At 25.3% G+C, this 14,004-nt stretch overlaps 1 protein-coding gene across 2 annotated transcripts; it reads left to right on the forward strand.

Annotated features, from left to right (window-relative positions):
* The first annotated feature begins 534 nt into the window (after positions 1–534).
* LOC145831675 (calaxin-like) lies at positions 535–5,898 on the forward strand. 2 transcript variants are annotated; one of them, XM_082938990.1, is made up of 5 exons: positions 535–631; positions 2,233–2,367; positions 2,978–3,082; positions 3,848–3,999; positions 5,464–5,898. In XM_082938990.1, exons 1-5 carry the CDS (start codon positions 559–561, stop codon positions 5,599–5,601), a joined length of 603 nt encoding a protein of 200 aa, XP_082795116.1. In that variant the 5' UTR covers positions 535–558; the 3' UTR covers positions 5,602–5,898. The 2 variants fall into 2 exon arrangements, with proteins under 2 accessions (XP_082795116.1, XP_082795124.1); XM_082938998.1 differs by having other exon boundaries at positions 5,395–5,482.
* Positions 5,899–14,004: the final 8,106 nt, after the last annotated feature.

Raw genomic sequence — 14,004 nt, forward strand, 5'->3', positions numbered from 1 at the left:
AATGCAAAATTTTAGGTATTTATGTAATGTTATTTTTGTATTATGATTTTAATAATTAAAGCTTATACTCAAAAGTTACTATTTATAATATTTTAAATAGAAGTTCAAATGGTTGTTACTTCAAAAATACATAAATAAGAATGAAAAATAGAATATTTTTATTAAGTGATAACTTTAAACAAAATGTCTAAAACTTTTATTTGTTTATATAACAAATGTTTGTATAAGATATCAATTTATAATAGCTTATGTTCTGAAAAAGTAATTGTATGAGTTGTTTTTAGTAAAGTTCAAGTTTTTAAGGAGTCTTATCAAAATTTGACATTAAACAACACTCCTTTAAATTTTTAGTTGTTAAAACAAAGAATTGTTTGTGTTAGAAGTCAATTGGTATTAAATCAAAAAATGTAGTGTTAAAAAATGTATATAGGTATTTTTTCTCTGGACCCAATAAAACTTTTTTAAATGCACATTTTTAATTACAGTCTTATATAGATATAACTTTTAGGTAGAAAACAGAAACAGATAATATTACTTTACAGCAAGTACATTACTAGTATGAAACCAAAACGGGATAAAAGAAATAACAAAATTGTTGAACATGTATTTGGATCAGTGAAACAAAACCATTGTTAGTTTTTCTTATACTTACTATAAGCTTTAAATGTAATTTTTTTCTGTTTTTAGTAGACACTAACTTAAATTAATTCTAAAATTAAACACTTAACTTTTTTAACTTATCAAAAAATGTTTTTTGATTTAATTTACCAAGCTTTTACTGATTTATTTTCTACTAGACATAAGCTGTGATTTAAAAAATGTATTGTTTTTTTTTACATTCATAAGCTGTATTTTAAGTAAAAATTTTATATATTTTAGTGTTCTACCATAGCTATAAATAGATTCTACCATTTATAAAATCCATTCAAATCTGTTTCTGGCTGGAAACTTTATTAGTTTTTATAAATGATCTGGATCTGGCCAAACTTATTTTCAAGTTGATCATTGCTGGATCTAGTAGAACACAATTTTTTATGTACAGTTTTTGTATATAAAAATCTAACACAAAGTATGATTATAGAGTTTAATGGTTAAAAAAATATTTTAAAAGATATTCAGTTAAAATTTATCAAAATATACATTACTATAAGTTAGAGTTAGTTTAATTTTTGTTTGTTACTAAATAGTATTAGGTTATTTAATCAGGGTTGCTATAAAACCAGAAAATCTAGAAATACAAGGAAAAACCTGGATTTTGACAAGTTAAGCAAAAAAAGACCTGGAAAAATCTGAAATTTGCAAATAAAAAAAAAACTTGAATTTTATACATAAATCAAAGAAAAACCTGACTTTTTTTATTTGAGTTTTTAAACTTAAAAAAAAAAATAATTTTAGCATTTAAAGTACAGTTACCTCCCGCAAATCTACACACATTAGGCACATATCAAAATGCACAATTTAATAACAGAACATAATCAAGCGAGGTAGAAAATATACTATAGTGCCATTTTATTATATTTAAGGGCATAGGGGGGGTAAACACCCTTTTTTGGTTTTTGATCTTATTTTATATAGTTTTTATTAAGCTACAAGTTGCTTTTTACAGATTTAAAAGATTCAAAATAATTTTTGAGATATAGTTGGTCAAAGTTGGAGGCAACAATAGGATCCTTATGGGAGGCGCAAACTGAAACAGCAAATAACTAGAAATCACTAAAAATCGATCTCCTACTACGTTTTTTGAGATAACGACCTCAAATTTTCAGAAAATGTTCTTTGCAATATTTAAAAAATTCTGTCGGAACAGAGTTTAAAAAAAATAAAACATGTAAATTTTATAACAAAAAAACTAAAAAAAAAAACTGTTTTAATGTATTAATTCTCCTCTAGTAGTTGAGTCTCTTTATTTGTTTTCTAAAAATCAAAACATTTAATATTTGAATCTTTCTAATAAAAATGGTTGAAAAGTATGTACTTTCAAAAGCCTGGAACAATGTCTGAAAAACTTGTAAAAAAATTAGAAAACTTGAAAAAAAAATCAAAAAAACAATAACAACCCTGTTTTACTAAATATTTTACACAAATTTACAATGTTTACTATATGTACTTTAAAATTATTTTTTAAATGTTTTTAGTTTTTGTGCTTGTAACAACATAACATATCATGTATTTTAGTGTACCTATCCTATAGAGATAACTTTTAGTTTTAAAAAAGACATTTAATATAAACAGTCAACAAAGATGAAATTGAAATGCTGGTTAACTTTTACTTGCAGTGGAATGATGGTAAAAAACTGGAAAGAAGCCATTTCCGTGATGTATTGCATCAAAAATTTAATATGACTGAAGATATTTTGATGGACAGAGGTAATTTTAATTTGGAATAGTATTGATATACGTTTTTGATTAAGATATATTAGATTTTTAAATAATTTTAATTTCTAACATACTCTTTAACTAAGTATATCTATAGATAGTAGCAATGAAAAATTGTTGTTTGAAAGAATTCCTATCATATTATTTTAAGTTTAGCTTTAATAATTTAAATTTTTTTATATTCAGTTTGTTAAAAATGTTTCCTAAAACTTTAAGATTAACACTTCCATTATACTTTTTTATGTTTGAAAATATCTTAGTTCTTTTTTCAAACTATTATTGCTAAATGTAATACATAAACTGATCTAGTTTGTTAACTACTCTATATATTGTTGTCTCTAGTCTCATTTGGCACGTGTTTTTAGTTAACTAATGCTGGTTTGTTCTTTTCTAAAATTTAACATTTACTTTTGTATCCGTTTCTTTAATAAACTATTTTCAAAACAGATTACATTTAAATTAGTAGTTCGTTTTTCAAATCAAACTTTTCTTCTTCAAACAGCATTGTAATTTATTTTTGAATTAAAAAAGTTTAGCATATTGTTTTCTTTAAACTTGTATGAATGTTTTTTATACGCAATATACAAATATTTTTTTGTAGTTTTCAAGGCTTTTGACAAGGACAGTGATTCCATTGTGGGTTTAAACGAATGGGTTGAAGGTTTAGCGGTCATATTGCGTGGAACACTCCCTGAAAAAATACAATGTTAGCTTGTTTGTTGGCTTTTAAAGTATGTTTTCAAATATTAGCTTTTAGTTAAGTCTTTGCTTTTGTTAAAGTTTTTCTAACCAACTGAATTGCATTTCAAACATTTTACTTGAGGTTCAAAGTATTTCCATCCTTTATTTTTATTTAAAAGAATTTAAATTAAGTTATAATTTGTCTAAGCTATGAGTTTAAAGGTATTATTTTTTTATTTATAACTGTTAAAGTATTAAAAGTTAATTTAATGCTTAGGAGAAGTTAGTTTTTAAAGTTTAATTTACGTGAATGATAAAAAACTGTAAATTTTAAACTAATTTCATTTGAATTTTTTATAAACTCCATCAGATATTTTTTTAATTAATTCTTATAAACTGTATCTAATATATCTTAAGATATTCAGTACTTGTATTTAAAACTGACTTTTAACTTTATAATTACTAAAGATATTTCAATCCACCAAACCACTACAATTTATTAAAACTTCTCTGACTTTTTTTTTAATTAAAAACTTTGATCTACTGACACAAAACTAACTTTTTAATACAATATATTGAATTTTGAAGAACTTTTTCAACTTGGGATATACTGAAACTTTATAAATATGTTTTAGTTTTTAGAGTATATTTTTTGTTATTTTTTTTTTAATTTTAACTTCATACATTGACAAGTTTATTGACATAAGTGAAACATTATTCAACATTACAGTTTGTTTTTGTTTTGCATCCAGTAGAAAATTAATTATAATTTTTTTTAAACCCGTTACAGACGCATTCGAAGTGTTCGATTTGAACGGAGACGGGCACATATCAAGGGAGGAAATGTTCCAGATGCTCAAGTCGTGCCTGATCAAGCAGCCTTCGGAGGAGGATCCGGATGAGGGCATCAAGGACATCGTTGAAATCACCCTGAAAAAAATGGTAGGTTGAATTTGATATGGAGTTATATGTTGAACTTTCTAAATGGTTTTTGCGAGAGTTTTGTTTCTATAAATGGTGCTCTTTCCTGTTTTGATGTTTTTGTTTTTGAATGACCGTTTTCAAATCACTAGGTCACTAGGAAAAATATCGTCTTTGAAAACATTTGATGTTGTTACATGATGGTTTCAAAGGTTTTTTTTTTCCAGTTTAGATAGCAAAGTTGAAAATTATTCTTAGGTACTTTATCATATTTTATTTTTAAATTTAAACATTTAAATTAAAAGTTTAAGTTAAGTTTAATAAAACTTTTGATGTAAACCTATCATTTTTTTCAGTTTAAGACTTTAATGATGCTATCAACACTAAAAACATAAAAAAAGTTTCGATTTTACAGAACATAATTTATTTTAATTCATTACTTGTTATTTCTATAGTTTTCAGGTTTAATTAAATGTTTTTATCTTATTATGCGGCTTTAATTTTTACAGCTTTCATTAGTGGTGATATCATTGTGCTAGTATATATTGTATAAATAGTATTGTTTTTTATAAATTACTTTAACATTTTTCAGGCTAGATGTGTTGAAAAAAGTATTAGCAGTCAGTGTAATTTATAAAATTACAATATACAAGCTGAATAAAAATTTATACAAAAGCCAGTTAGTAATGAAATGTTAATTCAATAAACACTGCTGTGTACTAAAAATTAACAAAACGCTCACTTTTTTGTAACTTATATTGGATGTTGAGGTTTCTGTTGGTGAAGTGTGCATTGGCCACCCTTGCGTTTTACCCTTGTTTAGTTTTTGTTTTGAAGTTTTCGGTGTACTTGCGTGAGTTCAAAAGTTTTTACACCTTTTATACTTTTTTTCTTAGTCCGTCGTTGTTAATTCATTAGTAATTGTTACGTTCATAATTAACTTTTAGAGCTATTTATATAAACTATTAAATTAAAACGATTGCACAGTTTTTATTTTGTTCGTTGTTTTAGTGTTGAAATAACTTTTGCAATGAAAATATTTTTAAGTTAAAGCTTTTGTTTTAAAAACCTTTTTATAACTTATCTATATTTAGTTTATAATGAAACCAGTTCGCTTATACATTTTAGTAAATAATATGTGTTCTTTCTACTAACTATAGTCTTATTGAAAATATCAAAAGTGTAATTATAGAATGTTGTAGGTTTAATACTACTGACTCGTTTTTAACACTTTTTTGTAACACCAACAAACAATATCATCAAAACTAAAACTGAACTGTTGTCGACATGCTTTTGTAGTAAAATCTTGTAGTACTTACAAAAAAGTTTTAATTTAGTTTTCTTTTTTATCTAGAACTGCTTTTTTATTTATATTTTTATGATAATTTCTTCTCAATGCCTCCTAAAACAAAGCAGGTTTGTTCGTACCGAAATTATTCGTACCGCTCTGTTGTTTTACATTAACTTGATGCCAAACTCCCCCAGGACAAGGACCACGACGGCCGCGTGTCGCTGGCAGATTTCGACCAATCAGTGCGCGAGGAGCCACTGCTACTCGAAGTGTTCGGACAGTGCTTTCCCGACGAGCAGTCCATCGAGGAGTTCGAAAGTTACTTCGCTTAAAAGTTAGGCCACACTTGTTCTGCGCACTGTGTTTTTTTTTTCAAGCTTGGACCACTGTTTATATTACACTGTGTCGACTTTTTAAAATCACTACTTTAAAAAAATAGTACAAACTATAATTGTTTTTTGTAATACTTTTTGATAAAAGCTTATTTGCTGTATTCGTACATAACATGTTTTCTAGTTTACAAAAGTATTTAGAATTTTACTATTTAAGACTAACGTGATAAAATTAAATTTTCAACAAATCATAGAAAAGTTTAAACGTTGTCTTTTTTTGACGCAATAAGTATAACTTTTTTTAGTTAAACAATATTTTAAAAAGTAGTAAGTTATTTTCATTAAAAATACGTTTTGTCAATGAAAAAAAATAGTTTAAAAAAATAAATAAAACCTGGTTTGTTGAATACAATAAGTTGTAGTTATTACAAAGTCAATTATTTTGTAAAATAAAAATTTATTTTATAACTTTTGTTAAATTTGTGCAGTCTATAAAAGTTTTCAATTTTTTTTCACAAGTATGACTGATATCTTAGAAAGTATACTGTTTTATAATATGTGAAATATTGAAAAAAAAATATAAAATAATATACTTGAATAAGTCGTTAGTTATTTATATATAACTAGCTTTAGACTGCACCCTACGACTATCAGCATTAATTTTTGAAAAAGCATGAATGAGCGATAAAAAACCTGAGCTTTGATTAACGATTGCGCAAAAACATTTTTGCTAGATTTTTGTATCAAATATGTTGCGATTGTATCTTAATTAGATGTTTTATTAAGTGATTTTATTTTATAAGTACACTAATTTGGTAAAATAACAGAATATAAGCTGTAAGAATTTTTCAAAATGATTATAAAGGTTTTAAAACTATCTTGACCTCGCTTAAAACGCATAGATATTCAAAAATACGTTGTTTTAAAACGAAAGAATTGTTTTAAAAGCTTTAAATTGTTTTATTTTTAACCTTTCAGATTTTTGATTAAGCACGTAATTTAGTTGGTTACAATATAGCGTATTTACGTTTTTAAGTGCGGCAATTAGAATTCTCAAATTGAGTTCGAGGAGATAAATACAAACAATCTATGAAAATAAGGCTCAATTTGTAATAATGCTGTTAAACATTTATCATAAATAACTTCTTTCTGGTGTTTGGAAAAAAAGTTTGGAGCGAAGTTAATATTTTACCTGTTAAACAGATTATTTTGACTCAAAAATATTTTTAATTGTAATTTTAAAGTACTGAGCTGTTGATTCTAATAGACTTGAACAAATAAAGACATTTCTACCGAATCATTGGACTAAAGTCCATTTGTTTACTCAGTTTATTAAAACTAGCGAAGAATATGTTTTAAGGTTTATCCAATCGCTTTTGAGAACCTACCATCAGTATATATTTAATAAGTTGTTAATAGTAAAAGTAATGAATAAAGACTACTTATTTCTAAGGAAATTTCCATTGCTATTGTTCATTGTAATAAGAAAGTCATGATAAAGATGTTGCAAATAAAATATGCATTGAAATAAAAACTTTACTCAAGAAAAGGGGAATGAAGTATTATTTCAGTCAAACTGAAATTTTCATCATAAAATTTTTTGCTTAACTGTTTTTTATCTTTTTACAATAGAATATTTATCTTAACAAATTGTTATAAGACATTTATTATTTATGAGATGTTTCTATTAGATTTGAAGTAGTGCTAAAAACAACAAAAAAATTGATCTAAACTATTTTTTTAATATCTAAAGTGAGTTTTTAAGTTCAAAAAATATCGGATAAAACTTTGTTAATAGTGTTTTTTTTAAATTTATTTTCTGTAGCAGTATTAAGCTAAGGTTTGCCAGCAGAAAATATGGCCATCAGTGTATATTTCTTTTATGCTACTAATAACTAACAAATAAAACTGAATATTTTTACAAAAAAAGTTTTTAAATGCGTTTCTAGTTTGGTTTTAAGTAAAAATTAGTGTTAATAATAAAATTTATTATTGATCATTCTTCTTTTATTTAAGTTGAGAACTTTGATTGCCACCTTTAAAGTATAAAGTACAAAAATTAGTGTTAATTAAATAAGTATATTAGTAAAATTAAAAGCTTAATATTTTTTAATTGAGTTATTTTAAAATTTGTCTTGATCGCCATGACTTTTTTTAATATTTCTAGCCTGAAAAAGAATTATTCTTGTAAATCTGGCTTGCTAGCTAGAAAATTTTCCACGTCTTACAATTAGCTGTACGTTTATCATAAAATAGTTGTATAATTGTTTTTGTTGATGTTAAAATGTTGCTCAAAACTCTAAGCAAGTTAACACCTGTATCATTTAAAAAGCTCGTTACTTAATAAATCTAGAAAAGGCTGTCAATCTTTATATAATGTCACCACTAAATAACTTCAAATTTAATTAAAAGAACGAATAACACTACTGCTCAGTTATTGTCGATCGCCAACTAATTTTTCACGAGCCAATAAACAAAAGGTCTCTCAATTATTCAAAATTCGCCAAACGTGGAGTGCAAAAATGGTTAGGTGTACATTAAATAAAGACAACAAAGATCAGATTTATTACACATGTTGTAACTCGCATTTGCTCAAAAAACGTTCATTGTTGCAAAGGGTATAGTTTGTGATCAGATCGTCAGTTTAGGTTTTTTTGTCGACCAATTCATTAGGTATTCAGTGAATTAATTAACCAAGTTTTTTTTGTTATTTAAATAAATTAATTAAAAAAGTAGTCTACAATTACCTGTACAGATGTATTTCTTAAAAATAATGTTTTAAATAATTCTCAGTTTAGTTTTAGAGAGTGTTATCAACTACTTTAGCTTTGTCTGAATTTTTCAAGGGGTACTGTCCAATTTTAAGAAGAAAGACGCAGTTTTTGCAGTCTTTTTAAATTTAAACAAAGCACTTGATAGTATAGATAGAAGTATCTTACTAAGGAAATTGGAGTGTTATTGTTCAACAGGCATTATGCATCTACTAATTAGTTCAAATCTAGATGGAAGACAAACAGTTTTTAGCTTTAGAGAATATGAGTCAACCTGTGAAAAAAAGTGGAGTTGGGTTCCACAAAGCTCAGTGTTAAGTTACTTTGTTATTCCTAATACATATAAATGACTTACAGAATAATATTAATCTTAGCATCCTCAACTTTGCAGATGGTACAATATTAAACAAACATTCACAAAAGAAACATACTTAAATGACTGTAAAAACTTTAACACATAACTTAGTAGGGTATCAGATTGGCTTCTGGTAAACAAACTCAAACTAAACCTTGGTAAAACCAGAAGTATGCTTTTACATCAATAAAAAGATATTTTTAGAAAAATATAGATCTTAATGTGAAAATAGGTAAAACAATTATAAAAAAGACAAATACTTATATATATTTGGGAAAAATTGTAGAAAATAGTTTAAACTGTTAAGAACATATATAAACCACAAAACAAAATTACAAAAAGCATTGGGTGTGGTATATAAGACAAGACACTTCTTGAATAAAAAAGCATTATATTTCATATTTAGTTCTTTATTTTTGAGCAATGTTAAATGTGATTTGTTGTGCTAAGAAGGAGCAAATAAAAAAAAAGCATAAATGATACTTAAACAGAGCACTTAGATGCATACTTTATAAATAATATGAAATATATGTTAGAAAATTTAGAACTAACAAAAAGGTATAAAATATCTATACGAACTAAATCTTTTTATGTTTAAATTTAACAATAGTTTGTTACCAGGTTTCATTAATGATTACTTTGAAAGTGTAAAAAATATTCATATTTATCATACGATGTCTTCGGAAACAAATGTTTTTTTTACCTAGATACAACAACGAAAATAGTCACAAAACGCTAGCCTACCAATGTAGCAAATTATGGACTAAGCTACCATTATGTTTAAGAAATGTAAGTCATTTTGGAAAGTTCCTGGATGAACTTAAAAACTATTTATTAAATATTGATTATAAAAGTCATAAGTAATCATTATACTCGTATATTTTCTTTTGTTTAAGGAGTTAACAATAATTGTCGTTCATATCCAAAAAACTTTAATTCAAAAATTGATTTTTTTGGTTACAATAACAGTGGTTCAGTTTAAGTTTGAGCATTTTCTATCTGGCTCAACTTTAGATAATTTTTGAATATTGCTTTTTTGAGTTACTTTAGAATATTTATAAACTTCCTTTTATTTTTTTTTTCTACTGTCCCCAAGTAAAAGTTTTGTGATAGATGCACTAAGTTATGGGTGTACTTTTAAAGAGAGAGTTAAATATATAAATAAATTGTAAGCTAAATTACTGTTTAAAGTACACTTATAACAAATTGATATACTTTTATTAGAAAACCTAAAAAAAAATTTTTGTTTTTTTATAATTACAAATGTTGTTTGTTTCTTTTCAGAAACATTTTTAGACTTAAAAAAAAATTTTTTTTTAAGGATTTATTTTTGCCTTTATTTATTATTATTCATTATTATTTATTTTTCTCATTAAAAGCATAGTATATAAATGCTACAGTACTTGTTTTTGTATTTTAATTTATAAAAGTTAAGTTGAGTATATGGACAAATTCACTTTTTTGAAACGTTTTAAAAATTTATAAAGTTTTTTACTTATTTTTTAACTTCTTTAACTGATTCAACCAGATTATTAAATAAAATAAGAAAAATTATACTTTTACCATAAAGTGCTGATAATATTCAAGGTAAAAAATATTTCAGCTAGTTACAACTTTACCTTCTTTAAAGAAATTGTGAGTTGACTTATTTTCTTTTTTTTTTCCTTTTTGCTATTAGTACTGTATATCTCGTTTTATCAAGTAAGTTATAGTTTTTTTTATAGTCTAAAAATGTCATCTACTTATATTTTGATTTTCTTTATTTTTTAGGCTTAAAATGACTTTTTACTCTTATGCTATAAGACAAATTTTTCAGTACCTAACGAATAAAACTTTCCTAGATAAACACATAACTTAGTTTTTTTTCTTTTATTTTATTAATTGTTATATTTCTTAAGGTTTAAAAATTTTGATTACAAAAATTTTATTTTCATTTGCTCGTAAAAAGTTTAACTTTATTGTTGGTATGAAGTATATGTTCTGTCACTTTTAAACTCAAATTTTCTTAATAAATTATGTGTAGTTTATTGCGAATATTTGAATTTCAAAATAACAGTACATATGTTGCATAAAAAAGTTGAATTATTTTAATCTTCAGCTGTAGTTCAAATTGATTTGCACCGTGCTTAAAATTAATAAAAAAAATTCCACAAAATAACTAAAAATAATAAGACGTAATTATAAAACTTCGTAGAGGACAAATTTCAGTGCAAAAATAAACTTCGTTTTAAACTACAAACTAAAGTTCACAAAACTACAAACAAGTGAGTATAACATTAAAAACTTTAAAATTTAATGAATTTTAAGGGAGTTTTTTCATATGTCGACAAGACGATATGAATTCGCTGCTGTTCTTTAGGCAACTCTCTTTTTTCAACGCATACAAAGCAGCAGTTAATTCTTTTAAGCACAGCCAACAGACATGGTTATTTTCATCTGCATTAGGCTATATAATGTTATATATATATATATATATATCTATAGATATTTATTTATAATATAAAAAACCAACTAATTTTCAAATTGTTTACTTAGTTTTAATGCTTAGTGCATACCCTCAGAACGAAATAAAGAACAAAGTAAATTTTTTAAACAATCACACAAAGAAAACACGTGACGTTTCAACTATAATTGGATAATTTTAGTTAATCTATTTTAAAAACAACTTATGTAAAAGTCAACTTATACAGATATATATTTATATATTTTAACACAACACTACTTACTTTAAAAATTTAAAAAGCTGTTAAATATTTTTGAAACATTATCAAAGCTGACTTATTAAGCAATTAAAGAAATTTCAACGTTTTTTAAACATTTTATAGCTAAAACTTAATAGTATGTACAATATAATAAAAACTTTAGCTACTCTTATTCTGATACATTTTTTTAAGAACTTTTCAATTTTTTTAATTAATAAATGTATATCTTATCCGTAATTTTTTACAATTTTTCAAACTGTTATCTACTTTTTCTAAATCTTACAAAGTAAATTATCATAAAGGTTTGATCATCAGACCACAATTTTTTAAAAGACAAAGGTCTGGATTTCGTTCTTATTGAAACTTATCAGTCAGTCAAAACTGAAAAACCTGTAGTCGTTGCTCTACAAAAGGTTGTTAACGTTTTACGACCTACTGTTTGTTATAACTATCAGTGACGTCAGCTTTGTCATTTTCCCTGCAACGTTTTATTAGTATACTAGCTGTCTGTCGGTCTACTAGGCAAGATAGCTGGTACACTTGTTTTAAATAATATCAAAGAAAACATCCTTGAAAGTCTTCAGATCCTAAGCCTGGATTTGCGTATATACTTTTGTAAACAGCTGACGTCACTGATGGTCACCTATGTCCCATGGTTTATCAAAGTAATAAAAAGCTTTAGCTCTAAAATTGTTTATGTATTAAAATATATATATTTTTTCATGACTTTAGAAAGTATATCAGACTTAGCCCCTAAAAAATTTTTGATTAAAATTTTTTTTTATTAAATTCATATCAAAATAAAAAAAAGTTATTAAAAAAAACTATTTTTTGTTATAAATACAGTAATTTGTCACTAATAAAACCAAACGAACGGAATCATGGTTGTTTTTTTTTATCTTCAAATGCAAACAAAAGTCAAACTCAATACTCTGTCTTATGTCATTTATGTTTTTTGGCAGCTTTGTTTCAATATTTCAATAGCCCCTTCTTTCACTAAGGGGATTTTTAAAATACTTAAAAATTACTCAAGCAAATAAAAAATTATACATACAAACTTTTACCAGTCATGTAGCAAGTTCAATTCACATCTATCAATTTGTCATAAAATATAAATAAGTAGTATTAATAAACATATAGTTAAATATTTTTATTTCTCATAAGGTTTTAAAAAATAAAAATAAAAAGGTCATCTTCAATTATAAGGTTACTATATAAATATTAAGTACTACAGTTATTTTTTGTACATACGTCAACCACTGAGTTTCATTCTTGTAACATTCAACCTTGAGAGTTTTTAAATCTGTTGTAGGACTTCTAGACCATCAGGTCACACATAACTTTATCTATTACTAACTCTACTTATGACTCTTTTAATACATACAATTTTAAAAGTTACTAAATTATTAAAAGTTGTATTACAACAAGTTATTAAGTATTATATATAAAGAATATTACTTTGTTTTTATAAAAATTATTGAGTTTTTTTGATAGTAATCTTGAACTAGTTTTCCAAAAACTTCAAAATAGAATATTTTAAAACTCTGAATTGGTGTTTACATGATAGCAAACCCTATTAAAATTAAATCTATAAAAAAACAGCTTCTCAAATTACTACAGGTATATATAACCATAAAAAGTTATTAAAAAAAGTTTATCTTGTCTAATAGCAAAACATTGTTTGTGTTTTGAAATTTTTCATTTGTTCTAACTACCAATCAATAACAGCAACTTGTCCAGTATAGCTTACAGGGTTGCCACACGGTCAGAAAAAGTCAGGTAATCAGGAAAAACTAAAAAAAATGACAAAAGTCAGGAAAAAATGGGGGTTTTTGAAAAAAATTCAGTAAAAGTCAGGAAATTTGACAAAAAAAGTCAGATTTTATCAGATTAATTCACTAAATTCCTTATTTTCAAAGCCTTCAAATGGTAAAAAATTACATAAAAATCCTTTAAAGTCAGATAAAATTACAAAATTTTCCTAAAAATTTACAGTATTGTTTAATTTCCAATGCCTTCATCTGGTATAAATTAATAAAATATCCTTTGTAAAATTGCAAAATTTTTCTATTAACATATTGAACGACTACTCTACTTGAACAAGGAGTTTTTATGCTCTTTAGTATTGATGATCTGTGGCAAGAACACTATCATAGTGAAACTGTGATATATACACAAATTTTTTTTTGCATTTCTTTATTTATGTGATATCTCTTATGCAGCCTTTTTTGACATTGTACCAGAGTACCCAGCCTGTTGCTTCCTTTATGCATAAGAACATTTTGTGCTTGGTAATTAAATTGCTGTTCATCATTATGAAAGACGTGATAGTTAGAAACCTCAGCCTTAACCAGTTATTCAAGGTTGAATTAAATGATCAAGCTTCCCTAAAACTTGCTCTTGATCTTGGTTATGCTGCAACCAATTTGCTTGCAAATTTGAGGAAAAAAGACGTAGTTGAGGAACAAAATCTCTTAAATTTCAACAACAAATATTTATTGTTTGTTATAAAAGCGGTTGAAAATCTTTTGAGCAGAATGGCTATTGGAAGTACATTTATAAAAAGTATGTCATG

This window comes from Thalia democratica, chromosome 1 (genome assembly GCF_965202585.1).
Source record: "Thalia democratica chromosome 1, ktThaDemo2.hap1.1, whole genome shotgun sequence".
Lineage (NCBI taxonomy): Eukaryota > Metazoa > Chordata > Thaliacea > Salpida > Salpidae > Thalia > Thalia democratica.

Bases quoted from the DNA above. Each gene is read 5' to 3' on its own strand.
- LOC145831675 (XM_082938990.1), top strand. From the start codon at position 559: ATGAAACCAAAACGGGATAAAAGAAATAACAAAATTGTTGAACATGTA. The intron at 2,368-2,977 runs GTAATTTTAATT...ATTTTTTTGTAG, and splicing joins AGATATTTTGATGGACAGAG to TTTTCAAGGCTTTTGACAAG. The intron at 4,000-5,463 runs GTAGGTTGAATT...AAACTCCCCCAG, and splicing joins AAATCACCCTGAAAAAAATG to GACAAGGACCACGACGGCCG.